Consider the following 27,669-nt stretch of genomic DNA (forward strand, 5'->3'; position numbering starts at 1 on the left):
AAAGGTATTCACTCCACCTGTCTATGGCTTGAGTGACGTGGCTGCTTGGTTTAAATGTCACAAAAATATTCTGGGACAAAAAAAAAATCTATCTACACAAAATCACATATTTGTGTTTGGGTTAATAATGCTCTTGTTCTTCTTTTTTAAAATGTAGATGCAGTGATAGAGTTAAGTAAGGAACACAGGGAGTGTGGTGAACCCATAACGGACGACTTCGCCAACCTGCACAAGTTCTTCTACAAACTAGAATACCTGCTGCAGGTATGTCGCCATATCAAAGAGAGTAGCATTGGGTAAATTAAACCATAAGTACCTACCACTCCCCCCACACACTCTTCCTTTATCGTATGTGCTCACATAGCCCTTAATGGATCTGAGCCAGAGAACGCATCAGTTAATCATAGCATCTCAGCACTTCCATCTAATGCTTGCTTTTCCCTTTATTTCATTCATTCTTTCTTTTGTGGTTTCACAATTTTATGCGTTTTTCTGCATAACTGGGGAAGTGGTCACACATTGTCTTGAACATATTTGTTAATTGCTTAGCAAAAGCTATTTCTGTTGGAGCCGTTACTAGAAAGACAGTTCCTGAGGCATGTCTAGCCATCAAACTATGTGCATGCTTTACCCGATCCAGTTGACCTAAACCTTGGGCCCCGCTCTTTCTCAACCAGATCAAGGCACAGTAAGGATAATCACATCAGAGTATGGCACGAAGCGATCACACTCAGTAAATACTCTCCAGGATTGTATAGATTGCCTAGTGTGAATACACCATTAGCTTCTGGTGGAAGTGGCTAATTTTAAGGGGATCCCGGTGTAGCCAGTGGATTTCTGAGCAAAGAGATCCATTTCTGCTTGCAAAAAAAAAAAAACCACAGAACTATTTACCTGCATGTAACAGAAGCCTGGTCAAACATGACTTGTCAGTACTATTGGGAGTGCTGTAGACTAGTGTTCTTAAGTTATGAACTCTTAAAATGAAACATTTCACAAGACTCATCTCACAAGCCTTCCTGTATTTAAAGGTTATGAGTCCTGATACCAGTGAGTAATTTCTTTAATGTGCTTGAGCTGTTCTTGTAAAGTCCAAGTTGAAGAAAATACACATTTGTGTAGCTCAACTATGTCTTTTTCTTTCCCTTAATCTTCTTGAATTACATTAACAACTACTAAACACTAGCAACTCAGTCACCACGGTGATGTAGTACAGTCCACATTACAGAGCACGTTGTTTATGAATGCAATAATTTTGTGTCCTTTGTGTCTCTTAGTTTGACCAAAAAGAGAAGACAACCTTTCTTGGCCAGAGAAAAGACTACTGGGATTACTTCTGCGACTGCCTGATTAAGATCAAGGGAGCTAACGATGGCATCCGTTTCGTTAAGTCCATCCCTGAGGTAATCCTCCTCTGCAGCACACGCGTACACTTAGTCACCCTTCGTGCCTCAGCCCTTCCATGGCGTGAAACACATGCGCACATGTATACAGACAGTGACCGTATAACCATGTAACTAATATTCCGACCAATCAGGTGCACTAAGGCTCAACGCTGCTAATTCACATGCTATCTTACACTTGTGCCACCTGTACTGTTTCCTCCTCACTTTTTATCCTGGAAATTCACACTGGTGAGCCTCATACTTCAATAACTATTCATGATTTGGTCCTAGTTTGTATTGTAATGAATTGGTTTCCTGTTGAACTGTTAGTAATATTTGGTGGTTAAGTGATCAAAGTGTTCTTTGTGTATTGGTTATTAGCATTTACAAGTTATGTTGTTCTATTTGTAAAGGCAACAGCTATGACTACGTTCATTATCTGCATATTTCATGGTTATTTTCCTGCATTCCAATAGACGTTGGGTACCCACTTTTATAGATGATAATTTTAGGGTACTGAATTATGTGCCAGATCATTTTTGACTTATCATCTATTTTTAAACTATTTTTGTAATTGTTTATCACAAGCCTGTTAATATTTTTTTGCTGTTAAGTAATCCTTGATTTGATAACATAAGGAAGACAGATCTGTGGTTTAAAGTTTTTTTGAGGGGGGAGGGGTGGGGTTTAAATGGGTCAGCGTGTTTATTTTCAGAAGTCACACAGTCTAGTCAATAACATCTGACTGATAATTAATAATTAAAAACCTTTGGCACTCTGAAAACCTAAAACATTATTATTTTTTTTCTCTTCTTTTACTGTTTTTATTTGCTGTCCATTGGTCAGAGACATAAAGACGTCTCCAGCTGGTGTCTGTCTGGTGTATCTGTGTCTCTTATCTTACTTAAATCCCTCCATCTGCCAATGCATTGGAGAGTCTAGGCTTAGAAATAACATTGTACATCTATTCTCTATATGGTGATCATCTTTAAATTTAGATATCTTTAAGCTGAACTGCGATTTATGCAGTAGAATTAAACATTTCCATGTTAAATTGAAATGGCCAAGACTGTTGCTGAAGACAACTAAAACTTTGATCCTTAAAGTCTGCGATGAACAGATTTTACATTTACTAACCTCAAAAAAAAAAAGAGCTGTAGTCTTATTTTTAAAAGTCTTAACAGTTTCCTTTTAATGCTTTATACAATAATATTTTAGGAAGTAGAAACTGACGTCTGACCTATTTAACAAGTTAGATAAGAAAAACAGTGGAGGTTAGTCCACCTTGGATTGAGTTTGCCAGTGTTGTGCATGTTTATGACAAAAGAGTCTATTTTTGTGTGTCCTCAGTTGAAGACATCACTGGGGAAAGGAAGGGCTTTCATCCGCTACTCGCTCGTTCACCAGCGTCTTGCTGACACACTGCAGCAATGTTTTATGAATCTGAAGGTCACAAGGTGAGAGGACACATCAGCTCAGATTAATCTAATGTTCACTTAACGCATCGAAATATCGTAACATTTAAGACTAAAAATAATTAGATGATTATTTTTAGTCTTAGTGTTATGGGCAAAAGAATTCTGTAAATGATAGAAACTGGAAACACTATCTGTAACACTATTTTACATTTTAAAGTGGATATTATGTGCTTTAGTTACATTGAGCAGTTGCTTCTGTGATCACTTCCTAGTGATGTCATTTTCTGTACTTGGACAAGGTAGCGCTAAACATGCCCCAAAATCTGTAACTTTAAACACTTATTTTTAAAATCTAGTTTTAAGTCTGTATCAGTTTATGCAAGCAGGACCCGATGGTATGTTTCATGTCTGCTTTAAGAAGAAAAAAACATGATATCAGATTGAATGCCTGACTTAAACATTGAGATCTATGGACATGTTCCATGACAGTTCAGTTTAGTGAGAATATTAAACCCGTTTCGATGCACACTTAGGCTTAAATTCATAAATACTATTGTTTTCATGGTAGCTGATGATATTGAAATCTAAAAGGTCAGCTTTAATGTATTCTATGCTGCAAGTTGTGAAATGACAAAATTCTGGATACTGGGCAGTGATAAAGCTGACATTGCGCAAATGACTGCAGTAAAGGTTTAATCTCCACTTATCTGAAAAGAAGAAATTATTTACAAAAAACTGACAAAACAAAATTAGGAAAACATAATTTAATAATGGAAGCTTAAAGTATTTCCCTGGACTAACCGATTAATCAAAGCTAATTAGAATGTGTAATTCTGTTGACTGCATGCATTTCCTTCATGGCTACATGCAACATGAACAGTGGTTTATCTCTAAATGTCCTAATTCATCAAAGAGTACTTGTTATTGAAGATAAATTGATACATTTTACAGTTCCTGACTATGACAGTTTGAAAACTGTTGCCAAGATGTGTGTTTTACTCCAGGCATACTGTACTGCTTTGTTTTGGATGTTCTTAGGAAGTGTGATTCTCCCTTCCTTTTTTATGTCCTATTTCTCCTTTTCGACTGAAATCACAGCAACCAAAAAAAAACTTGACCATAGACCTTTGTAGCACTGCTCAGTTCCTGTCTTTTCTCAAATCAAAATGTCAGTTTTATTTTTGCGTTAAGGAAAAAAAGAAGTAGTTTATTCTCCACGCATAGTAAAACTAAACACAGCAGTTTACACCAATGACATGCTAAGTTTGCAAGTTTCTCTTCACATAAACAATATTCAAAATGTAAAGAAAATAAAAATGCAAATAACAAAATGCAGGTTTAAGTAATAAGTAATTAACAAATAAAGAAATGAGTTAAAAAAAAATATAGCTCATCTTAAAAACCAGAGATGCAGTATCTGTGCCTTTTGCAAATAAAGGAAGCGCTGTACAAATTAGACGCAGTCTAATGGGCCATGTTTGGCAGTATGAAAGAGAAAATATTTAACTTATATTTAAACACAGTGGGTTTTGTAAGTATTTTACATTCAGTAGAGATTCAGCGTAGTTAGCAAACACACTGGAATGAGGAACCTCAGGAATGGACCTGAAACAGGTTTGGTGTTTTGGTGGTGGGTGGCAGCTTCTATGTTTGAGCAAATAATTCTTCACCTCTGGGGTGCAAAAGCATTTTTCCCAATATGAACTATGAAAAAAACAAAATACCATTTCATACGACCTTTGGTGCTGGACTGAGTGCGCTTAGAAATAGTGCCTAGAAATAGTTTTTCTTTTCTTTTTTTTAAATTTCAAGACTTTGAATACTTCAGTAAAAACTTTCCCTGTTTTCAGTCTATAGGCTCAGCTTATGTAAGACAAGCCAACTGGATGCTGACTGTGCCATCAGATTTACACTGCAAACATGCTGACAGTTGTTTTATTTAAACAATTAAAGCGTTCTCAGAAAGGGTAGCCTCATTACTTTATGTCTTCATTTTATGTCTGAATTATTTTTTAAATCTTTGAAACCTTTATTTCTCTGTTCTCTAGATAGCGCAAAATGTCTTCTGTTTTTCAGTATATGAGGGAGTGTTTATTATTGTTGATAGAGCAAGGAAAAGGAATAGCAAGGATATTGATATTTGGTTGATATAAATAAATACATTTTATTTTATTTTTTTGGTTTCCCTTTCCACGGTGCCAAATTTGGGAGGAAAATATATTTGGGGGTTGAGCAGCAACTACTGAGACTTGTTTTAAGCTTGAGCATGCTGTTTGTGACAGATTGACCGACACAACCACACTGGTGAACTTGTAACAACTTCTTGTCAAAGAACCATCCCACAGCAGTGTGTGACCAAGTTCTTGACCAGCATAATGGGGAGGTGCCAGGCTATTGTGTGTATGGTTCCTCCACATGCCTCCACTGAGGCTGCTGTTTATTTAACTAATACATTGTTGAATTTGAATGTATAAGCGTTGAATGGATTTTAATGCAACTTTGTGTAGAGTCATGTTAACAAGAAATTTAAAATTTGCGTTACTTTCACCAAGGTGTTCATGGGTAACTTAATGAGTTACTGGTTGAAAATTAACAAGAAGTCTTATAACTTGGAAACAATTATTATTAAAAGTGTGATGTGTATTGTCATTATGTAAAAGGTACGGTATAAAGATATAAAGATAAAATATCTTGTCACGTTTAACAAGGTTAACAACAACAAGGTGACAGTATTGCTTTATAGTGCTATTTAAAGCTGTTTTTTACTGCCATTGTTTCTATTGACAAGTTGTGGGCATAAAGGGAAAGCTTTAATTTGAATATTAGCTTTGTATGCCAATGTCTGTGATGTATATCATACCTTTAAATGTATTTTTTCTGAATGTTTCTGTTTTTACTAGTTGAAATTCTCTGACTTTCATTTTGTGAGTTGTTTTTTCAACTTTTTTTTCTATTCTTCCGATAAAGTGACTGGTATTATGCCCGGAGTCCTTTCCTCAAGTCTCACCTCACTGGAGACATAATCAACAATCTTTATGAACTCAACCAGATCCAATTTGATGTGGCAGCCAGAGGTTATGACCTTGATGCAGATTGGCCAAAATTTGCAAGGTATGTATGTATGAACAATAGAAGACTAAAAAACTTTATAACACATAATTCTTCAACCTGGAAAACATGTAAGGTGTAAGAGACTAAATATCTAGACTGAACACATTATTTTTTTGCAAATGTTGAATTGTGGTGAAAGCGTACTGGGTTTTTCACAACTTGAAGTTAACACCTAATTATCTTATCTCCCTGCACATTCACAGTTCTGTCTTTTTGCTGTATTGCTCGTGTGTGCGTAGGTGTGTGTGTGTGTGTGTGTGTGGTTGCTGACAGTGTGTGAACTTGGATCATTGTTTCTTCTATCAGCAGCTTTGTCAAAACTTTCAACTTCGTTGCAATAAATTCAAGCAATACTTTCATAACCTTGCTCCTCCGTATTTGTGTGATCTTACATACATATAGAGTGCACTTTCACCAGATCTCCGGACTATAAATGCCCTCTACATTTAAATCACGACTCAATCTGTTCAGAACTGCAAACCCTTCATTATAACTTGGTCTTATTGTTACCTCAATTAGTTTTATAGTTGTGATTTTATTTGTTTACTTTATGTTTTTATTTTGCTGAAATAATGTAAGGTGACCTTGAGGGTTTTTAAAGGTGCCTATAAATAAAATGTATTGTTATTACTATTTTTACAAGCTATTAGAAAAGAAGACAGTAGAGTCCTGCACTCTTTTTAAGAAATTCTTAAAAAGAATTTGCTGCGGTTGTCAATTCTATTTCCAATGAGTAGCATGAAATCATCACTTTCTAATTCCAGAGAAGAAATGTGTAACGTCTGAGTGACTTCCTTGCTTGTATTTGTGTAAATTGACTCATATTTTCCCCACTAACAAGAAAAGCATAAAAGCTGGACTACATTTCAAATCTGTTCGTCCATTTAACATACTGCTAAAATTAAATTAACTTTTCTCATTTCATCGAATGAACTAATCTCATCTAAAAGTAGACTTTATGGCAGTCTATGGGATTTTTTTCGTTTTTTATGTTAATCTTTTCTACAGAATTAAATGCCACTGAGTGTGGGCTCCCACAGTAAAATTAGGCAAGATAGTTCCTTTTAAAATGAAGAACTAAGAGTTTTTTAAAATGACCTCAGTTATACTCTGTAAATATTGCATATTTTCTTGGGTTCTTTAAAATCTTGGCATGTTCTTGGTATGTGTATTGTATATAGGTGTGGTTTTTACTTCCTGTTAACCATTTCTAAATAATACAGTTCTTTCTGGTATATATTACAGAAATTTAGCAGAACTTTAAAATAAAGCATTTTCACTGTTTGTCATTATGTGACCCTAATATTTGGTGTCTCATTAACAAAGGCGAACATTAGGATCTGGCTCCTCAGCTTACCTTTGGAAACCCCCGAGTCGCTGCTCTAGTGTGAACAGTCTGGTTAGCAGTTATTCACACTCACAGGTACACAAAAACTGTTATATCAGTATTTCCCACAATTTTCTGGTTAAATGTGACTAATGTTTAATGCACCTGACCTTTGCTCTCTCTTTTTCCATGCACTGAACAGGGTCAGGAGTTCCTTCCAGTCCCAGACTTGAGCCACAGTGGTCTTGATGAACTGGGAGAACTGGGGGAACCTTCTTCCTGCAGCATTGCAGAGAATCTGCGCATTGAGCTTGACCAGTCCGAGCTCAGACAGCAGGAGCTTTTGGTGCGGGTTCAGGAGTTAGGCAAGGAGGCTGCGGAGCTGAAAGATATTGTAAAACACCTTCAAGAACAGTTGTCAGCTCAGAAGTCTGCCAATTCGACATCTACAGCAGTCCAAAGTAACCCAGAAACATACAGTGAAGAAAGAGTTAATCACTATCAAACCTGCAGGGAACCGATAAGAAGTGAACTTCAAGATAGACTCACAACTGCTGAGAACAAAAATATGGAGCTTCTTTCTAAGTTAGATGAGGCTCTTAAAGAAAGGGGCCAACAAACTGCTAGTTACTGTGAATCAGCCTGGAAAATCCAGGAACTCCTGGATAAACTCAAGTCTGCAGAGGAGGGGAGGCTGGAGGCTAAGAGAGAGGCTGAGGACACGGCGAGGCACTGTGAATGTCTGTCGCAGCAACTAAAACTCAGGGAAGAAGAATTGAAGAATGCTAAGGAGAGGCTAGCTGAAGTAAAAGCTGGAGCTGATGACGAACGGGAGGCAGCGCTCATGCGGTTAGAGGAGCTCCAGAGTGCGGTTGGTCGAATTCAGGGGGCATTGACTTTGAAAGAGAAAGAGACAGGGAATTTGAGAGCACAGCTTCAGGACCTGCAGGCCTCACTGGAATGCAGGGAAAGGCAGGCGGAGGAACTGAGAAAAATGCTCCAGGAAGAGAGGGAGGAGGTAGAGAAGCAGTGTAGTCTCAGTAGCAGCCAGAATGAGGAACTTGAGAGTCTGAGCTTGGATTTAAGAAAAACGCTTAAAAGCAGAGAGAAAGAGCTAGCTGCGAGTTCAGAAAGAATCAAACATTTGGAGGAGCAGTTAGATAAGCTAAACGTGGGGAAAGAAACAGTGGCCCCTCGAATTATTGATGATGAAATAACATCTTGCAGTCAATCAGAGAATACTGCAGATGACAAAACACAGTTCAGCAGTCTAATGGAAATAAATGCTAAGCTTCTCCAAACGGTTAGGAAAAGTGAGGTAAGCATTTCCGAGCTAACTGAGAGCAGGGCTGCCCTGTTAGACCAGCTAGCTTCTTTGAAGGCGTCTGAGAAGCACTTCAGAAGTAGAGTAGAAGCTGCAAAGATGAGTGTGGAAGACAGAGAGAAAAAGCTTTTAGATGAAAACCTGAAATTGGAGGAGATGGTTCAGAAGGCGTTTATGCAAAGGGAGCAATCTGATGCTCAGTTAAAGAAGCTGGAGCATGAGAATACTGAGCTTCTCGGCAGTCAGTCCACACTGAAGAAACAGTTAGCCACAACTCAACAGGAACTGGATTCATTCACTACCAAAGCTGAAAAGTTAGAGAAGAACATTATAGCGTCGCAGAAAAGCCAAGCAGAGTTACTTGAAAAGCTCCAGGAAACCGAAGCTAAGCTAAGAGACCAGACTGTAAAATGTGAGCTTCTCCAAGGTCGAACTGATGAGCTAGAAAGCAGGAGTGGGGAGCTGCATGATGAAAAAGGAGCCGCAGAGAGCAACGAAAAAATGCAAAAGCTTCACAGTGAGCACCAGACTTCCTCAGTGGAATCCAAAGAGGCCCCATTCAGGCTGGTTATAGCTGAGGCACAACTGGAAGTCAACGTGAGAGAGGTAACCAGGCTCCAGGAAGAGGTGGTGGAGCTTAGGGCACAACTCCTGGCAGGAAATGAGGAGAGGATGAAAGCTCAGGCCCTGCAGGAGGTGACAGAAGCCTCCAGAGAAGACCTTCGTGTTTTAGTAGAACAACTGAAGGCCCAAGTGGAGGAACTAAACCGCCGGCATGTGGATGAAATTCTTAGATCTCGCGAGCGTGAGGAGGCTCTTATTCGTGAGCGAGATGGCGAGGCACAGGCTCGAGCCGGTCTTGCTGCAGAGGTGACGGCCTCTAGAGAGGAGCTTGATAAGCTTAAGATGCGTTACAATGCTTTGTGTCTGGAGAACAGTGAATCAAGGGAGGCCCTTCACAGAGCCAACACAGAGACCGCAGAACTAGGCGTGCACGTGTGCATGCTGACCGCTGAGAACGAGGAGGCTCGGCTGCGCTGGGAGGGTCAGTCAACAAAGCTGCAGGAGCTGGAGGAGGAGGCGGCTCAGGAAGCAGGAAGGCTGAATGCCTGCATGGAGCAGCTGCGCAAGGAGAACCAGGAGCTCCACAGTCAGCTCCCAAACACTGAGAATTTGATGGCATCCAAGGAGAAACTGGAGAAACAGTTGAGGGAGGCCCAACAGGAAGTCGAAGCTGTGCGGGAGATGAACCAGGAAGAGAATCAACAACTGCAGTTGCAGCTCAGCAGTGAAGCTGTGAGCCATGAAAGCCAGCTCCAGGTCAGGCAGAGTAAAGTATACATGTACAAAGTTACTGTTGTCTTCCCGTTTATGACATACTTCCTTGTAAACAAAACTGTTTCTTATAAACTGAAAAACAGTTTTACGCAGCTTAATTTTTTGAAAGAAATCTGTTAGCGAAATTACAGGTTTCTTTTTAATGTTAACTTTTGAGCTCATTCTTTTAATGCAAATTTAGGATTGTGCATCAGTCTTGTCCTTGTAAGCTGTGATTATGGTTGGTTGGCATTGTTCATGTGTTCTTCTTAATGAATATGTCGCAACCCATCAGTGCTGGTATAGAGTTACTTAAGTTAAAGAAGGAAATAAAGCAGGTATTTATTTATTTTTTCCTTTTTCTGACCATCTCTTTGCTCCTGCTTTGATATATAACTGAAATATTAGTACAGACTGACCCTCTTGTGCACTTTTATCTCGAGTCTGGTCGGTTACAAAAATTCAGATCTTACACGATGAGCTGAAATGACGCTAAAGTTGAGCACTCAACAAAAATGACATTGAAACCCCTGCTACGTGCTGCATTTGCATATGAGTATTGCCACATAATGTCATTCAGCATCATGTGTTTGGAAATATAAAGCAGATTATTCAAGTTTCAGTCATGAGTACATACATAAATGAAGCCTGATCTAAGTATAGCATACAAGATCTTAAATGGAGTCAGGACATTTGAGAAAAAAGGTGTTACTTTTGGAGCAGTGGTCCCAATTTGCATTTGTACTGCACTTTCATTTACATGTGAAAGCCTCCCCGGCACTAGAGGAGATTTTCACGCTTTGCGTTTTTGTAAAACTGCCAGAAATTCCACAAATTCTATGTCAGTTCGTGGAAGTTTTTATCTGCTGCCTACACTTTTCTTTGAAATAATATTATCCTCAAATTGTACAGCAATTTACAGAGCTGTTTGATGATTCCACTTTTTAATATAGTGAGGTGAGCGACAGAACCTGCACCTGGTTATCGGGGAAAATCACTGGTTATTACAGAGAAATACAAACGCATTCCCATATTCTCAAATAATTTCATCTGCAGTCCTGAGAATAAGTAACCATACCACTGAACTCTTGCTAAGATGCAGACACGTGCTTTTAGAAAAAGTTGCACAGTCTCACTGCACTGTACACGAGCAATATAAACAAGTCATCTTTTTTGTTACTACTAAAATATTTAGGCCATGATTTTGAAAATAACTAGAATGTATAGAAAGATTTATACCAACTCGGCTAGAGTGCAACTAGATATGTTTTCTACATACCCTGCTCAACGTTAATGATGAATTTCTGATTATTTTTTGTCCATCTAGAGCACGATTCAAGAGTTAGAGGATGTTAAATTGCAGCTCCAGACTGAGCATGAGAAGGTAGTTGCCCTGGAGAACAACCTCAAGGGGCTAGAGGTAAGAGGATAAAAAATTCAGTACGGTGTTGTAAACAGAAAGTCCATCCATTTTCTTCTGCTTATCCGGGGCCGGGTCGCGGGGGCAGTAGCCCAAGCACAGAAGCCCAGACCTCCTTCTCCCCAGCCACCTCCTCCAGCATAGCCAAGGCGTTCCCAGGCCAGCCGAGAGATATAATCTCTCCAGCGTGTCCTGGGTCTGCCCCGGGGCCTCCTCCCGGTGGGACATGCCCGGAAAACCGCGCCCATGAGGCATCCTTGTCAGATGCCTGAACCACCTCAGCTGGCTCCTTTTGATGTGGAGGAGCAGCGGCTCTACTCTGAGCCCCTCTCAAATGGCCGAACTTCTTACCCTATCTCTAAGGGAAAGGCCAGCCACCCTTCGGAGGAAGCTCATTTCCGCCGCTTGTATTTGCGATCTCGTTCTTTCGGTCACTACCCACAGCTCGTGGCCATAGGTGAGGGTATGGACGTAGATCGACCGGTAAATTGAGAGCTTCACTTTTACACTCAGCTCTCTCTTCACCACAACAGACCGGTACAGCGTCCGCATCGCTGCAGCCACTGCACCAATCCGTCTGTCGATCTCCCGCTCCCTTCTCCCATCACTCGTGAACAAGACCCCGAGATGCTTAAACTCCTCCACTTGGGTTAAAGAAGAAAGTTAAAGAGCCAAACTACCAACAAACAGACTCCTCTTAAAAATAATTTCTGTTGGTTTTTGACCATTAAAACCAACAGGTTATGGTCCTGAGTGGGAAATTCATGCAAAGAAAACAGCTTCTGAATACTGCTTTATGTGAAGCATTTTGTATTTTACATCTCTAATTATTTTAGAGAACTTCCCTGAGATAGTTCTTTTTTTCCCACATTTATTTTGAAGGCTCTTTGTCTGTTATTCATCGTCATAAAAACCACCTGAAACTCGCATTGGTTTAATTTTGTAAGAAGATTTTTAGTTGTGGTCAACATGCTGACAGTATTCACATAGTGAAGTGGTTTTACATGTGGAAATGGAACTTCTTTGCTGTCTAACACTGACCACACTAAAGTCATCGCTGGAGGATGATGCGTGACAAAACGCATGTGTAGCTTGCGCAGCTCGATCTGCATTTTCATGTGTGGGGTTGATAAATGGGAAAACAAATTGCAGTTCCATTCTGTATATTGTCAATTGAAGTAACCATAATGTTATATTCACAAACATAATTCACAAAGAGAAAGAAATAAGGCTGTGCTTTGCTGCGCTGATTGCAGGCTGAGAATCAGAGATACTGCCAACAGATTGAGGAGACAAACATCCAGATGGCCGAGTCTGAAAACCTCATCCAGCAGAAAGAAGACGAGATAATCCATCTGAAAGGGAATTTATCAAGGTGAGATACTGTATTCATAATCACACATTCTGGACCAAATTAAAGCTCCTGATGAAAGTTTTTAATCTTGTCTGTTGTGAGCTGTCTAGCCCAGAAACAACCAAATACACGTTGTCTGTGTTGGCGGCACGGAGTCGAATCTCTCTGGGTACTCCCTCTTTGTCACACAGTCTAAAGACACCCATGTTAGGTTAATTGGCAAGTCTAATTTGGCCATAGGTGTGAATGAGAGCATGATTGCTTGTCTCTGTGTGTTAGCTCTGTGATGACTGTTAGCCTTTCTAGGGTGTACCCTGCTTTCCTAGTGACAGCTGGGATAAGGTCTGCATGGATGCTCGATCCTCCATGTTTTTTTGGTCAGCATGTATTTGTGCTATATGCAGATCTGAGGAGGCGTTAGCAGTTGCTCAGCGGGCCTGTCAGGAGATGGCTGAAAACCTACGGAGAGTCACACAGGACAAACAAAGCTTTGACGTGAAAATGGCTGCTGAACTGGATGATCTTTACCGTACCAAAATCAATTTGGAAGAAAGGCTTGTGGAGCTCATCAGGTATAAACGTCTTTTCTTTTTCCACAGATTAGCTTAATACAAAATCATTTCTGGGGGTTCAGAAAGAATCAAACATTTGGAGGAGCAGTTAGATAAGCTAAACGTGGGGAAAGAAACAGTGGCCCCTCGAATTATTGATGATGAAATAACATCTTGCAGTCAATCAGAGAATACTGCAGATGACAAAACACAGTTCAGCAGTCTAATGGAAATAAATGCTAAGCTTCTCCAAACGGTTAGGAAAAGTGAGGTAAGCATTTCCGAGCTAACTGAGAGCAGGGCTGCCCTGTTAGACCAGCTAGCTTCTTTGAAGGCGTCTGAGAAGCACTTCAGAAGTAGAGTAGAAGCTGCAAAGATGAGTGTGGAAGACAGAGAGAAAAGGCTTTTAGATGAAAACCTGAAATTGGAGGAGATGGTTCAGAAGGCGTTTATGCAAAGGGAGCAATCTGATGCTCAGTTAAAGAAGCTGGAGCATGAGAATACTGAGCTTCTCGGCAGTCAGTCCACACTGAAGAAACAGTTAGCCACAACTCAACAGGAACTGGATTCATTCACTACCAAAGCTGAAAAGTTAGAGAAGAACATTATAGCGTCGCAGAAAAGCCAAGCAGAGTTACTTGAAAAGCTCCAGGAAACCGAAGCTAAGCTAAGAGACCAGACTGTAAAATGTGAGCTTCTCCAAGGTCGAACTGATGAGTTGAGCTCATCAGGTATAAACGTCTTTTCTTTTTCCACAGATTAGCTTAATACAAAATCATTTCTGGGGGTTTTTGTTTTTATTCTTAAGTTCTTTTTTACCTTTTTCTTTTGGTTAGGCTATTCTGCAACCATCACATTTCAGTCTGTCTCATAAAATATAATGTTAGCATTTTAAATAAACTGCCTCCAACATTCCTAATAATGGAGTTTAACTTTAAGAACAGTCCGTATCAAATTGGCTGTCAAAAATCATTCTACTGGTATCAGTATAATCTAAATTTCTGGTACCGTGACATCCACACTGGAAGGGCGGATTTTGAAAAGTGTAAAAATATGCTTGTGCTTGTTGCAGGGAGAAAGATGCCCTTTGGCAGAAGTCAGACGCTCTGGAGTTTGAGCAGAAGCTGCGGGATGAGGAGTCGGAGAGGGACGTTAACTACTGTCTGGGCTGCCACACTCAGTTCAGCTGGTGGTTCCGCAAGTACAGCTGCAGGTGATGGTCCATCAAAACAGAAACTGCTTGGAAGCACCAACCAGTAAAAGCACACTCATTTCTTTCACAGCTTCTCAACACTCTGAGGTCATTCACTGCGTGTTTACACTGTGGTTGTGTGATAACTGTTTTCTCACACATTCCTCACTTGGTTTACATTGAGCATTGCAAAGCACTTCTACAAACTTAGTTCTGCAAAAGACTGTGCTTATTCAAAACATGCACACATGTGTAGGACATGATAATGCATGACCGTGACCCTCAGTGACCTGAGGGAAGTGAAGACAAAGTCAAAGTGACTATGATACAGAACTCTTTGTGCCTCATGAAGCTTTGTGATCATTATTCAGATACACTCTGTTCTACCACTGAATGGTATCCCTCACAAATGCATCACTCTCAATTCAGCAAATGTACACCTTGTCGGGTACCCGGTTGGACCCTCTTTTGCCTTCATAGTTGCCTCAAACCTTCATGGCACTAATTTGAGAACTTGCGGGACGTTTCCTGAGCTGATAGGAGTGACACTCGGTACAATCTTCTGGTGATGCAATCCGTCCTTTTCAACATTCGGTGTGTTCTAAATTCAGAGATGGTCTTCTGCATAAACTGGTAGTAACAAGTGGTTGCTTTCCTATCAGCTTGAAGCAGCGTTACTATTCAGCTCTGACCTCTGGCAAGGCACTGTTACTCAGAACTGTTGCTCATTGTAGATTTCCTCTTTTTAAAGCCATTGTCTGTAAACCCTACAGATGGGTGTGTGGGAGTATTCCAGTAGATCAGCAGTTTCTTAAACACTCACACGAGCCTGTCTTGCACCAACAACACGATCAAGTTCAACGCCACTTAAAGCTTTCTTCCCTGTTCTGATGCTCTGTTGGAGCTTCAGCAGGTCGTCTTAACCACATTTACATGCCTAAATGCTCTTCCTTTACTTTTACCTTACATCAGTAGTGCTCAAGCTTTACTCATAGGTCATTCAATTGAGCTTTTTTCCTGTTTATCCACTCCACCTCTGAAGTGGCTGTTATGAGTCACATGTTTTGTCCCATAGCACTGCTTTAGGGTTTTAGATCAAAAACTGCTGACTACCCAGAGATGAAGGCTGAAAACTAAGGAACTATCAAGTCCTACAAGTTACATTTTTACACGTCTTCTGTTTTTTAATGCCCTTTTTTTACCTTTGATAGTTTCATTTCTTTTTGTGCAAATCTATACTTCACATAAAAGGAACTACAACGCACAGGTCAATTCTCTCCAGTGAACATTTCACAGCGAGTTGCACTAACACGCTCTGTCTCAATCTTTTTGCCTTATTCTAGGCTGTGTGGTCGTCCTTTCTGCTACTACTGTTGCAGCAACACAGTGAGCATCCAGCAGGGTGGCAACAGAGAGCGCTGCTGTAAGGACTGTTACAACCAGCACAGTGCAGTAGTTGAGCGCCACCCGCAGGAAGAAGTGACTCACAGCACACCGGGAACACCATTTAGGCGCTTTCTGCAGGCTGGCCTGGCTGTAAGCGGTGTTTCAGGTAGTCTCCTACACACTCACTGGATTAATGTGTCAAAGGATAAAATATTTACATATTTAATTTATATTGGGGACACGGTAGTGATATACACACTACAGTAAGAGCTAACAATAAAGATCTATGGTGAATATGATGTTTATCTTCTAGGAGCAGGTGGAGATGAGAAACTGGATGATGGTGTTTTTGACATTATCACAGATGAAGAAGTGATTGGGGCGTACGACAGTGAATCCCTGTCTTTTGTCCCCGCTTGCTCGCCTGGACATGGACAGCAGGGGGCAGCACAACTGTAAGTATCTCACACACAGATGGACAGATATAGTAAGCAACAGGATTATCAGACACTGCATGGCAGATTAATAACAGCCACTAAAACAGATTTTCTATTTGCACCTGTCCTTTGCAACATGCCTCCTCTGAAACAGTCTACTTAGTGTGCTCCAGATTAATCAGAAGCAGCCAGAAATAAGCATGACCGCTAAAGTGATTATTGAAAAATTCACTTACCCCGGAATATAATTACAATTTTATATTTAACACATTTGCATATCCCAAAACAAATGACATATGCTCTAAGACATAGATTTGTACTTCTTTAGCAGTACGTTGGCGTCTTTGGTATGTGAAGTCAATAAGCTATTACTTGTACTTGAGGTCTCTATTCTTGAGGATTTTATTGTTAATTTATTTGGCTTTTATTGTTGTTTTTAAATGTATTTAAGTAATGTGCAAAAGTCTTGAGCCACTCCTCAGTTCTTCATATTTTTCTTCCAAGCAGTCCGATTTTCCCGTTATTGTTTTTTTTTTTTTCAGTTTTTCTTTGGACATTGGCAGCTTTTTTACTTCTTCCCACTCCAGTCATTTTACTGGATCATTTTCAGAAGAATGTTCTTTTTTGCTTTGTTTAACAAACTCAAGCCAGTCAACACTGATCTATGAGTAATTCAAGAAAGTCACCTAACTCGAAGGATGAACCAGTGTTGTGACTACACATAACAGAAAACTTGTACCATCGGATTTTGATCCACCATGCAATGCCATCTGGAATTTATAGCTTGGCAACAGCGTTCATCCCAAACACAATGCCAGTTAGACGATCACTGTCCTCCCCAGAGACTGGACATCAACATTATTATTGAAACAGTGTGGCATCATCTCGACAGAAATGGTAAATAGCCTGTATTTGTATAGCGCTTTACTAGTCCCTAAGGACCCCAAAGCGCTTTACACATCCAGTCACCCACCCATTCACTCACACATTCACACACTGGTGATGGCAAGCTACATTGTAGCCACAGCCACCCTGGGCACACTGACAGAGGCGAGGCTGCCGGACACTGGCGCCACCGGGCCCTCTGACCACCACCAGTAGACAAGGGGTGAAGTGTCTTGCCCAAGGACACAACGATCGAAACTGTCCAAGCCGGGGCTCGAACCGGCAGCCTTCCAATTACAAGGCAAATTCCCAACTCTTGAGCCACGATCGCCCGAAAACAAAACAAAAGGTAGAAACATCCAAAGAAGAGCTTTGAATGCACTTCAAGAAGTACTGTACTGTAGAAGTACTGGTGTACTTCTACAGGCTTCTCTATGGTTCTATGATGACTGCTTAAAGAGATCACAAGAAAACTTGGCCAGGCTGTGCTGAAGAATAAAGGTGCTCATACCAAATATCAACTTTGTTTTTGTTTTTTTGTTTTTTTTTTGTCCCGTTTGGATCTTTAGCCATCAGAATTGTTGTCTTAAGGCCAAAAAAGATGCCAAGCGGATTTATTTTACCAAGTGGATCATCATGGCCTTGCCATATTGGTCCATTTGATTGACCTTTATTATAATTATGTATTTATTTTATTTTATTTTCGGTTGTTACAAACGGGACAGACATGACTGGGGGATAGGACAGGGAGAAAGAATGAAAGAAAGAGAGGGAGAGAAAGAAAAACAGAGGGGAGAAGAGACGGTGAGAAAGGGGGGAAGAAAGAAAGAAAAACAAATATCGACTTTCAATTTGTGTGAGCGCATGATTCTATCAGAATCAGAATCAGAATGGGTTTATTGCCAAATGTTGAGCAGGTTTACAACATTAGGAAATTGCTGCGGTGCTTCAGTGCAAACATGCTGTCATAAATAGCACTTAAATAGACATGGAAAAAAATAAAAGTAGGGATAAGAATTAAAAGTGCTACGTGGAAAGATATGTGCATGAGATATACATGAGATATATACATGAGAATAAGAATTAAGAGTGCTACGTTGAAAGATATATACATGAGTGCAGGTGGTGATCAGTGCCAAACATAGAATGATGCAGTCACACAGCGTAGGGTCATGTGTTAGTGGCGGGTACAGTCATATGGTTATTGTTCATGTGTCCAACAGCAGAGGGGAAGAAACTGTTCTTATGGCGAGAGGTTCTGGTGCGAATGGACCGGAGCCTCCTGCCTGAGGGGAGCAGGTCAAACAGACTGTGTCCAGGGTGAGAAGGGTCAGCCGAGATCCGAGCTGCACGCCCCAGTGTCCTGGAGGTGTACAGGTCCTGCAAAGATGGGAGTCTGCAGCCAATCACCTTCTCAGCAGAGCGCACAACACGCTGCAGTCTCTGTTTGTCCCTGATAGTGGCTCCAGCGTACCACACGGTGATGGAGGAGGTGAGGATGGACTCGATGATTGCAGTGTAGAACTGCATCATCGTCCGTGTTGGCAGGTTGAATTTCTTCAGCTGCCTCAGGAAGTACATCCTCTGCTGGGCTTTCTTGATGACGGAGGTGATGGTGGGCTCCCACTTCAGGTCCTGGGTGATGGTGGTACCCAGGAAGCGGAATGAGTCCACAGAGGTGATGGGGGTGTCAGTCAGGATGATGGGGGGGAGTGGGGCTGTGTGCTTCCTGAAGTCCACAATAATCTCCACTGTCTTCTGGGCATTTAGCACCAGGTTGTTGTGGCTGCACCAAGACACCAGACGTTCAACCTCCCTCCTGTAGGCAGACTCATCCCCGTCAGAGATGAGTCCAATAACGGTGGTGTCATCTGCAAACTTGATTAGCTTGACAGACTGGTGGGTGGAGGTGCAGCAGTTGGTGTACAGGGAGAAGAGCAGAGGAGAAAGAACACAGCCCTGAGGGGAGCCGGTGCTGATGGTCCGAGAGTCCGAGACATTCTTTCCCAGCCTCACATGCTGCTTCCTGTCCGTCAGGAAGTCAGTGATCCACCGGCAGATGGGATCAGGCACATTCATCTGGGAAAGCTTGTCTCGGAGATGGTCTGGAAGGATGGTGTTGAAGGCAGAGCTGAAGTCCACAAACAGGATCCTGGCGTAGGTTCCTGGGGAGTCCAGATGCTGCAGGATGAAGTGTAGGGCCATGTTGATGGCGTCGTCTACAGACCTGTTGGCTCTATATGCAAACTGCAGGGGGTCCAGGAGGGGGGCCGTGAGGGTCCTGAGATGGGAGAGAACTAGGCGCTCAAAAGACTTCATGACCACAGATGTCAGAGCCACGGGTCTGTAGTCATTTAGTCCAGTGATCCTAGGTTTCTTGGGGACAGGGATTATGGTGGAGGACTTGAAGCAGGCAGGCACATGACATGCCTGCAGTGAGGAGTTGAAAATGCCAGAAAACACTGGGGCCAGCTCGTTTGCACAGTGTCTGAGGGTGGCAGGAGACACACCGTCTGGGCCGGGAGCTTTCCGAGCATTCAGACTCTTAAACTGCTTCCTCACATCTGCTTCATGAATATGAAGAGTTGTGGTGGGAGGAGGTGGTGTGAAATCCTCTTTTGTGTGGGGTGAGGAGGGGGGTGTTGTAGGTGAACGGTTTGAAGGTGGTGATGGCTCTATGGAGGGGGGAGAGGTGGGGGAATGAGTGTCCAAAGTGTCTCTATTGTTGGGGCCGTTGGAGGTGTGAAGGCTGCCTGATGGCTCGTCAAAACGGCAGTAGAAGTCGTTAAGGGTGTTGGCTAAGAGCAAGTCATCAGTGGAGTGGGGGGTTTTAGGCTTGTAGTTTGTGATATTCCTAAAACCTTTCCACACAGAGGCCGAGTCATTCTCTGAGATCTGCTGCTGCATCTTCTCAGAGTGCTGATGTTTAGCAATGTCCACTTCTTTAGTGAACCTGTACTTGGCCTCTCTGTAGCAGTCCCTGTCTCCGCTTCTGAACGCCTTTCTCTTTTCCAGCCACAGCTTTTTGAGTTTAGGAGTAAACCAGGGTTTGTCATTGTTATAACTCACCCTGGTGCGTGATGGCACAATGCTGTCCTCACAGAAGTGGATATAGGAGGTGACAGTGTCCGTAAACTCGTCCAAGCTGTTAGAAGCAGCCTTCAATGTGTCCCAGTCTGTAGACTCCAAACACGTGCGAAACTCCTCCACAGCCTCGTTGCTCCACAGTTTTTTAGTCCTCACGACAGGTTTGGAGAGCTTCAGCCTCTGTCTGTACGCGGGGATTAGGTGGATCATGACGTGGTCAGAAAGTCCGAGTGAAGCGCGGGGCACCGCGCGATAGGCCCCGCTGATCGTGCTGTAACAGTGGTCTAATGTCCTCTCCTCTCTGGTCGGGCATTTAATATACTGCTTATATTTTGGAAGCTCATGGCTCAGATTGGCTTTGTTAAAGTCCCCAAGAGCAATGATGAGAGAGTCCGGGAATGTCCGCTCCGTGTGGAGAATCTGCTCCGCGAGTGCGCACTGAGCTGCCTGCGCATCTGCGTCTGGCGGGATGTAAACAGCGGCCAGGATGAATGAAGCGAACTCCCGCGGAGAATAAAACGGTTTGCAGTGGATAAAAAGATATTCCAGAGAGGAAGAGCAGTGCTGAGCAATCACTGTCACATCTGTGCACCAGCCACTATTGATGTAGAAGCAGAGACCTCCACCTTTGGACTTACCGGAGAGAGCGGCCTGCCGGTCCGCGCGCAGCAGATGGAAGCCCTCCAGCTTGAGCGCGCAGTCTGGGATGTTCTCACTGAGCCACGACTCCGTAAAACATAAGACACAGGAGGAGGCAAAGTCTCTGTTCATGCTTCTCATCAGGGCCAGTTCGTCAATCTTATTGCCGAGTGAGCGTACATTAGAAAGGAAGATCCCAGGAAGAGCAGTTCGCAGTCCGCGTCTCCTCAAACGCACGAGTGCGCCGGCTCGCTTCCCTCTCTTTCGGCGTCTCGCTTTCCTGGTTCAGGTATCAGTTGCTGCCATGGTTATTATAACTAACTGAAACTACATTTCAGTAAACTACCATAAAAATAAAAACTAGACGTCTGATTAAAATTAAAAACACTGGATTATATAAACTGAAACAATTTTGTAAAACTTGAAAAACTAGTGAGTTTTTTTTATTAAATAGATTTTGTTTTTAAATGATCAAAACTTGCCCGATGAGGCTTTGGTAGATATATTTCTTGATGCTTTAGATGTCTACAAGACTGTGAATCAACTGCTTCCAAAATTCAGTGTTTTTATTGTAATAACTGTTCTGATTTTCTTAAATATTGCCTCCCACATATGCCCTTCTTACAATAATTTTCATTTGTTTAGCAAAATATAATGAAAGAAGGGGAAGCTCAAGACTGCTGCTCAGTCTCATACATGTATTCAGTCTAGTGTTTTTGTAAGCTTCAAAAAATGCTTGAATAATGAGCCGTAAAGTATGTGTTGATCTGAAATATAAATGCCGTTTTGATTAGAAACAGCAGTGCCAGTGCGGGAGACGTCACATCAGAGGATACTGACGACCTCAGCGCTGCGGTACAGGACGCAGAGATCTGCCTGCTGAAATCTGGAGAACTGACGTAAGTTTCTGTGAAAGTTACACCTGAAAGCCACAAGTGTAGTTGCATTTTGTGAGGTCAAATGTTTTGTTTGGGTTTCTAATTTTCAGAAGAAGTTTCTCTTGTCTTTTTGTGATAAAAGTGTTGAACTACATTCTAAAAGGGAACTGAAAAATGAAGCAAATCTGGTTTGGGGGTTATCAACTTCTCTAAATATTGTGCAGTACATGTTGCAGATCCACAGTTTCACTTCTGGTGTAACCTGGAGCTGGTTTGTTCAGGCTGTGTGGAAACTTTCTGCTGTTAGCACTGTTTTTCAGTTACAGTGTTAAAGAACACACCTTTGATAAGGTCGAAAACTGTAAACAGGACTTTGAATTTCAACATTTTAAAGGGAAACAGTCTATTTATAGATTCAGGGAATGCACTACTTCAAACGTGTAAACATGGTATAAAGCGAGTCATATGACCAGATGATTTATGCCACTCAGTGAGCGTCAGATGGAACCAGTCAAGATTAAAATGATTCAAAAAGAGTGAAGTGAAATTCCAGACTTTTGTAATCATTTTCTCATCACCACAAGGGGTGAGCAGCTCAAGGTTGCTTGCTAGCCGCACACTGCTAGTATTATTCTTCTTGTTATCAATCGATCTGACAGCTGATCAATGAAGGTTTGGTCTGTAGGATTTCAGACGTTTCTCATTTCCAAGATAACTTTTTCAAATTCCTTTTTAATCAGAAAAGAAATGTTGCAATGTGAGCTTGTGTTTTTGCACGTCAATCTTTTCAGCTCTACAGAGATTTATGGAATTCTGCAGAAATCTTCAACATACCGTAGTTTTTGGGTCATAAGCCGCTACTTTTTTCCCACACTGTGAACACTGCGGCTTATACTGACATGTGGCTAATGCATTTTTTTTTCATGCGGCCAAAAACATTTTGCCTGGTAACAGAAGACCAATAAAATTGATAAGTAGTATATATACGGTATATATTTTTACCGGTTGTTAAGAGACATTGTAAAAAAACCATAAGCAACGTAATTTGTGTGTTACTGATACGTACGTGTACTTAAAGGTAGCCGTGTTACAGGCGCTGTTCGAGGAAAAGAAGCATTTGCAGTATGAATTTTTGTATGTTACCATAACGTTTATGTTACCATGTTTATGTTACCATGTTTATGTTACCATGTTTATGTTACCTTACGGATTAAATTAAACGTTAAAAGTCCTCACATGTAATATTTCTGTGTAAATATCTCATATTACAGGTGAAATGCATACGGCTTAAAATCCGGTGGGCCTGTACAAGTACAAAATTGATTTTCTTTCTAAAATTAGAGCATGCGGCTTTTAATCAGGTGCGCTCTGTAGTCCGGGAATCACGGTACTTCTTATTACCACTGTGTTTTGAGAAATGTTAGCGTTTTAGCTGCTCTCAACCTGCTGCAAATTCAGTCATGTAGCATAAGATACCAGCCAACTATATTTGTAATTAATATTTTTTACAGTTTAACAGAAATATGACCCTGAAGTTACTTATTCTAGCTCATTAACAGTAAATGTGGTGTGTTTCTTAAGGTGTTTGATAGATATCGGAATACTTTTTTGTGCACAGTGACTGGATAAACTGAAAAAAACCCTGAAAAATATCAAGTAAATTGGAAATTAGGATTTTGTTTAAAAAATGGATAAATGATATGGGATTAAACTGGGTTGGGTACTGCAGTGCCACTGTTTCAGCGTGAAATGTTTCGTTCCACATGCTGCAGGTTCTCTGTGCACTTCACGGTGGATGACATCGCAGCGTTTGGCGACAGCCCCCGAGAGCTCTTCATCAAATCCAGCTGTTACAGCACCATCCCCATCACCATGAGCAACCGTGGTCCTACCGTGTCCTGGACCTTCACATCTGAACCAAAGAGCATCTCCTTCAGTGTGGTCTACAGGGAGAGCACTGAGACTCCACTGGAACAAGCCAAGGTGAGAGCCCAGCATGTGTATAACCATGGGTGAAGGACACGTCCTCACAGAGATACATTTCCATCCAATTCCATTCCAATAAAGTGGATTTATTCAACTGTAAACCGATCTCCAAAGGAATATAAACTCACCAGTGAACATTAACGTGAACATTTGATCTCATTTGATAGTTGTAAAATGAAAAGGGTAAGCAATATGAAAGAATAGAATTGATCTACAGAAAACAGTCGCTCGCATATGCAGCTCATCACAACACTGGGTTTGTTGGTTATCTTTCAAACTGATTTTTTTTAGCACTGACTCAGTCTCATTGTTCTTGGTGTTCAACAAACACAATTTAACTGCTGCTGAACGCAGTGGAGCATTCAGCAGCTAAATAGCCAGATGTTCCCCTCAGGAGAGGATAGTGACCAAAAGGCACTACTGCCGTGACTACCGCCACACAAACATGACTCCAAATGAATAGTAATGGATGTGTTAATAGCCAACCTTTAACACTGATGCGATATGAAAATCAATCTGCTAGTCTGATGTCTTAGAATATGGAGGACTTCCTGTGCTTGCAGCAGTTGTCGGGGCTAAGCTTTCAGGTCATTACTTACAAATGAAAATTAATTTAAAAAAATTAAAACGCTGTCAGACGATAGCTGACGGTTTCAGATGTTTTCTGGCAAATGCCGCCATTTTTTTGCTTTCTATACAGATCGTTCACCTATGTGCATCCAAAGCCCGCTCAAACCTGATTGGTCAGTGTTTCCCGTTTAAATTCTGGCACTGATGGGTTGACATATACACAGATGTGCATACGGGTATATGTACACATGCTTTTGTATATAGTTTTGTATTTTTACTTTTGTTTTTTTTTTATTTTGGATATGTTTTTTCTATTTGCCAGGCAGTCAATGACAGATAAACTGTACATGTATAGTTTACAGTTTATAGTTTACAGTTTAGAGATTGTTTATATAGTGTAACCTTAATAATACCGTGGATGTGTATTTAGCCTAACCGTCTAACCACCAGTGATTGAAGTAAAAGTTTGTGTCAGTTTATTTCATCAAAGTCAACAAAACACCTCAGACTGCTGCAGGATTTTTCCTAAATATTTATTAGCAATAAATCAAGTCAGAGAGGGACAAGCGGCCTTTCCCAGCCTGCTGATAGTGTGGGGCTGTATTCTGTGACCCCTGATGTAATATGCAGTGTGCATGCAGAAGCAACTAAATTATTCAGTTCATATTTCCTCAGTGATAAAGCAGAGCTAATATTTTATTCTACTGTGGTTCTTATGCAGCCGTAGCAGAGCCGCCCACTGTGTAAGCTGCCCGGCAACAAACATAAAAATGTGTCAGGACAGGGTTAAAAAAGGTCACGGAGCAGTGGAGAAAGTCCGACAGCTTTTCTGCACATTTATTGGGATTTAGATTCAGTAAGCTGATTCTGAATTGGTTTCACAGTTGGTAAAATGTTGCCTCCTTTTGCCATCTTGTGTACACAGAAAAAATCCTTAACCCGGATTTCTCTCCTTTGCTCTCTGCAGGTTTTGATCCCTCTGACCCGTTGTAACTCCCACAAGGAGACAATACAGGGGGAACTAAAAGTCAGAAATCCTGGAGAATACACACTTATCTTTGACAATTCCTTCTCCAGGTTAGTCACGCTGTGCTCTAAACAACAACTGTTCAGAATAAGACTGAACAAAGCAGAACATAAAGCCTTTTCTCTCTCTCCTGTTTGTCAGGTTCATCTCTAAGAAAGTGCTGTATCATCTGAGTCTAGACAAGCCTGTGGTCTACGATGGAACCGACCTCCTCTGAGTGTGGCAGGAGCAGCACGAGGATGTGTAACACTGACTTTTTCAAACTGTCAAGGCTGTTTAAGCGCATAGGTATCACTTCAGAGTCTTCTGATGCTGAGCAGCCACAGCGGAAAGGTCACAGCATTAAAACACATAAGTAAATAACAATATTACACTACGGTATGTCAGCATGCACTTTTATGAAAGCTAGTTTAAATATACATAAGGAAGGATATCCAAAGTTCAGGCGCTTTCGTATTTGAATGTGACCGCTTAATGTGTGTGTCAGTTAAAATCTTCTTTTCATAGTATGAGAAGTTTTATGTTTTGATATCCAAAAGTATCAAAATCAAACAAAAAGGGTTGAGAAAGTGTTTATATACACTTTAAAAAAAAAACAGGGAGGGATGTGGGGTGTTGCGTAAATAAGATAAAAATTCTTTATGAGAAAAAAAATAATATACAGTAATAATTGTAGTACATTGTTCCCAGAAAAGCTCTGACTGCTGGCAAACACATGCGATTGAGTCATAATCAAACAGGGAGCCTCTTGTTGTGAAAGCGTCTGTGGTTGCAAGCTGAGATCAAATCTAATCACTTGATTTATTAACGGTAACTTTGATTGTAAAACTTTTCAGTGGAAGAATTCAACTCTGATGTTAACAGAGTCTTAACTGACGCATCAGTGGACATTAATGCTGCGGTAGAATGAGCCCAGCAGTCCTTTCACATATCTTTCTTACTGTTGCCTTTTCAGCTGTCAGAAATTAGATGAAATGGATGTGTTGCAATCATGACGAAGCTTAAATGGAAGAAACAGAACCACAGGAAGAACCCGGAAAGCATTTGGTTTTATTTATCTTGAGTAAACAGGCTTTATTTCAGTGCTTTGTCTCTAGTGGTTGCAGCTGAAGACAGAGGGGAATGTGGCTGCTTGGGTTCTGTGCATGCAAACATTAAGAGTGTGTGCAAGCTTTCCCATCTTCATTACGCACATATCAAAATGTAAGTTTCAGTGCTTCAGTATTTAGTTGTTTTTCCCCATCAGTTTAACCATCACTCTTGATGGTTTTACATTTAAAGTGAGCAAAAATGGGACAAATTCTCATGAAAAGCACAAAGCTGTTACTGTCTCTAGAAAGAAAAAAGAATCATCTTTAGAATGATTTTCTTGGGGTTTTTTTATGCTTTTGCTGTGTAATGTTCTGGATGAGTTAATTAGAGTGTTTTGTTATGAGAAATGTGCAAAACCTGCAGTGTGTCAAACAGAAAACACGAGCCTCAGCCTTTAAATCACACAAGTCCAAAAATTCTGTTACTTTAATACTTGAATTTTTTCATATGTGGACCTTTAAAAGGTTTAATGTGGAAGATGATCCAAGTTTTCAATCAGCAATCCTCTCAGTGTCTCATCATTTAACAATACTGACAGAGTAACATTGATTTAACTGCTTTGCTCTATCCAGAGGTTTTACAAAATCTCTTCCACCATTTTAAACCCATTTTGTAATTTATGTTGTGAAGAACTGACAGGAGAAAAGAAAATAAGGAAAAATGCTAATTGATTTTTATACATCCGCTCATTAAGAGTGACAAGTTGCCAAATATATTTTACAATTCTTAAATGGGAGTTTCTATTTAAAGACACTGCGACATGACTGCTGTATAATGCACTTTGTGAAAGGGCTTTTTGTCGATATGTATCCCATGAGCCTTTGTGCCAGATGATGAATGAGGTTTTTTTCTCCTCCATATGTAGGCAGTGTTTGATTGTAGATGTTTACAGCTGGATTTACCAGAGGGAATCTGCCGGCATGTCTTATGAGAACTAAATATTTATACTAGAAATGATGTACGTTTATGGTTAATAAATAAGGATTGTGTGATGAATGTGTGGTTGCATTTTAATCTGAAGCATATCACTGTGATGTATTTGATGGTCACATTGTTTTTTAGCCACACTGGTCTGTGGATGTCAATCTGCTCACGATGGAAGTGTCTCGACAACCACCAGAAGAGCTACCATGCACATTCACGCATGTACGGTTTGCAGAGGAGCAATTCAGCTGAATTTGCTGAAGGTTGTGAGGTTAACAAGGAGTAAAAGCTAGCCTGATGTTAAAATCCCCAACTGTGAAGCATTAGAAGGCATGTTTACAGAAAGTAGTTTTGGCCTA

At 41.0% G+C, this 27,669-nt stretch overlaps 1 protein-coding gene across 1 annotated transcript in view; it reads left to right on the forward strand.

Annotated features, from left to right (window-relative positions):
* fyco1b (FYVE and coiled-coil domain autophagy adaptor 1b) overlaps positions 1-27,391 on the forward strand; it is a 28,923-nt gene extending 1,532 nt beyond the window's left edge. Inside the window, exons 3-18 of the mRNA XM_085389685.1 lie at positions 158-264; positions 1,278-1,403; positions 2,736-2,842; positions 5,771-5,914; positions 7,241-7,337; positions 7,444-9,885; positions 11,210-11,302; positions 12,559-12,677; positions 13,061-13,228; positions 14,280-14,420; positions 15,743-15,951; positions 16,099-16,240; positions 21,628-21,732; positions 23,484-23,694; positions 25,235-25,344; positions 25,436-27,391. Of these exons, the coding sequence (XP_085245811.1) occupies positions 158-264; positions 1,278-1,403; positions 2,736-2,842; positions 5,771-5,914; positions 7,241-7,337; positions 7,444-9,885; positions 11,210-11,302; positions 12,559-12,677; positions 13,061-13,228; positions 14,280-14,420; positions 15,743-15,951; positions 16,099-16,240; positions 21,628-21,732; positions 23,484-23,694; positions 25,235-25,344; positions 25,436-25,511 (4,397 nt within the window). The 3' untranslated portion in view covers positions 25,512-27,391. The remainder of the gene's footprint in view (positions 1-157; positions 265-1,277; positions 1,404-2,735; positions 2,843-5,770; positions 5,915-7,240; positions 7,338-7,443; positions 9,886-11,209; positions 11,303-12,558; positions 12,678-13,060; positions 13,229-14,279; positions 14,421-15,742; positions 15,952-16,098; positions 16,241-21,627; positions 21,733-23,483; positions 23,695-25,234; positions 25,345-25,435) is intronic.
* Positions 27,392-27,669: the final 278 nt, after the last annotated feature.

This window comes from Rhamphochromis longiceps, linkage group LG18, assembly GCF_057381845.1.
Source record: "Rhamphochromis longiceps isolate RC_006_pf linkage group LG18, R_longiceps_female_GT1.1, whole genome shotgun sequence".
Taxonomy (NCBI): domain Eukaryota; kingdom Metazoa; phylum Chordata; class Actinopteri; order Cichliformes; family Cichlidae; genus Rhamphochromis; species Rhamphochromis longiceps.